Source organism: Chiloscyllium plagiosum, chromosome 17 (genome assembly GCF_004010195.1).
Source record: "Chiloscyllium plagiosum isolate BGI_BamShark_2017 chromosome 17, ASM401019v2, whole genome shotgun sequence".
Lineage (NCBI taxonomy): Eukaryota > Metazoa > Chordata > Chondrichthyes > Orectolobiformes > Hemiscylliidae > Chiloscyllium > Chiloscyllium plagiosum.
The window spans coordinates 72,366,899-72,369,163 of NC_057726.1; the positions used below are offsets into that span (position 1 = coordinate 72,366,899).

The 2,265-nt window shown below is 43.7% G+C and overlaps 1 protein-coding gene across 1 annotated transcript in view; it reads left to right on the forward strand.

The window, feature by feature from the left end:
- coq9 (coenzyme Q9 homolog (S. cerevisiae)) overlaps nt 1-304 on the forward strand; it is a 58,230-nt gene extending 57,926 nt beyond the window's left edge. Inside the window, exon 7 of the mRNA XM_043707406.1 lies at nt 83-304. Coding sequence (XP_043563341.1) covers nt 83-118 — 36 coding nt within the window. The 3' untranslated portion in view covers nt 119-304. The remainder of the gene's footprint in view (nt 1-82) is intronic.
- Nucleotides 305-2,265: the final 1,961 nt, after the last annotated feature.

Below are 2,265 nucleotides of genomic sequence, written 5' to 3' on the forward strand. Positions count from 1 at the left end.
GGGCCAGGCTCCTTTCCCCACCTCCTCCTCTTTGGACCCACACACTGCCACTGCTGACGATAACTCCTTTTTCTGTTTGCAGTTAAAGAACCTGAGCGGCATTGGCCAGCACCGATGAGCAGCATGCGGGTATCATGACAAACAACGTCTAGACCTGGCACCATGCAGACCTTGTTTGAGGAGAGGCTGCACACTGTGTATATGTCTGTCTGTCTGTGTGTGTGTGTGTGAACACAGTGTATACGTGTGAGTGGGTGTGCAATGAGTGTGTGTTCAAATAAAGAGCAATCAATGAGAAAATAACTGATCCTGTATCGTCCCACGTGACCTGCTGTCAGATACTGGAAGCAGTGTACATGAGTATAGCGGAGGAGTGCATATGGAGTCATAGAGATGTACAGCATGGAAATACACCATTCTGCTTTTTCTCTGCTGGCCACAGAAACATCTGTCTGTATCTCTGACTACAAAATCCCCTAACACAATTGATCTGTTGGAAGCCGACGTACCCCTTGTTGCATTACAGTCTCAATACCAGAAACTTGGCTGTTCGTGCTACGTTCCCCTGAGAATCCATCGCCCCCTACATTTTCCAAAACATCATACCTGTTTGAAATGGGTATATCCACAAAAGACCTCTGCCCTAGGTGCCTACCTCTCTTACCCTTCCTGGAATTAACCCATCTATGTGACTGTATCTGAGACTTTACCCCCTTTCTATAACTGCCATCCATCACATACTGTTGCTGTTGCAAATTCCTCAGTGCTTCTATCAGTCTCTCCAACCGATCCATTCGATCTGATAAGATTTGCATCCAACAGCATTTATGGCAGATATAATCCGCAGTAATCCTTAAACTCCCACATCTGACGAGAAGCACATCTCACTGCAAAGGCCATTTTTGCTCCTTTACAATCTACAGACCCAGAAAATAACACTGTCTTATTCCTCTACAAAACACTGCCCCAGGTTAAATTAATAATTATGGTTTATATTTTAAGTTTAATCAAGAGACTTATCTCCAAAAACATATAATCAAGAAAGAACCCACTGTACTCACTACTGCAGCCTTTCTATTGGACAATCTTAAAACAATGATTAACTTATCTGATTCTGTGATGTGAACTTCGCTCAAACCGGTTCCTCCAAGATTAGTTGTGAAATTCACTGTTTGTTAATTTTCCCAGACACACTCCGATGTCCAGCAATACATGAATTCAAAAACAGCAAAGGCAGTAACTGTGCAGGTTCTCTCTCTCTCTCTCCTGCACTGTCCTGTGCTTCCTCTGTTCTTCTCCCTTTTAAAACTGCTGTTGTTTTGACTTAGCAAAACAGGCTTAGCAAGTCATGTACCTGCATAAGACTTTAGTGAGGTCAAATTTGGAATATTGTGTGCATTTCTGGGCACTGCAGTATAGGAAGGATGTGGAGGCATTAGGACAGGGTGTGAAAAGTTTACTAGGATGTTGCCTGGATTGGAGTGTATTAGCTATGAAGAGAGGTTGGACAAACTTGGATTGTTTTCACTCGAGCTTGAGAAACTGAGGGGGGAACTGATAGAAGTGCATAAAATTTAGAGAGGCATGAGTAGAGTGTTTTTTTCCTTCCCCATGGTGGAAATGTCAGATACTAGGGAGCAGGGATTGCGGGGTTGGTGGAGAAAGGTTTTTGTTTACTCAGAGGGTGGTAGTTGCCTAGAATGCGCTGGTAGAAGTGGACACAATAGCAATTTTTAAGAGAACAGAGGAATGTGGACCATGTGCAGGCAGACGGGATTACATAAGAATGGCATCACGGTTAATACAGACATGACAGGCCGAGGAGCCTGTTCCTGTGCCATACTGTTCTACATACTATATATAGTGGCTCCAAGAGCAGGTCAGAGTCTACAAATCCTGCAACGTGTAACTCACTGACTGACCCTACATTCATGGACAGGTGCAACACCAACAACAATCAATAAGTTTGACATCATCCAGGACAAAGCATCCTGCCTGTTTGGTACCACATCCACAAATGTTCACTTCCTCTGTACTATCTACAAGATGCACTACAGAAATTCACCAAGGTTCCTTCAACATCACCTTCCAAACACACAACCAAGTGCAACAGATACATAGCAACACCACCATCTATAAGTTTCCCTCCAAGCCTGACTTGGAAATATATAACTGTTCCTTCACTGTTGCTTGGTCAAAACCCTGGAATTCCCTCCCTAATGGCATTGTGGGTCTATTTTCAGACATGGACTGCATGGGTTTAAG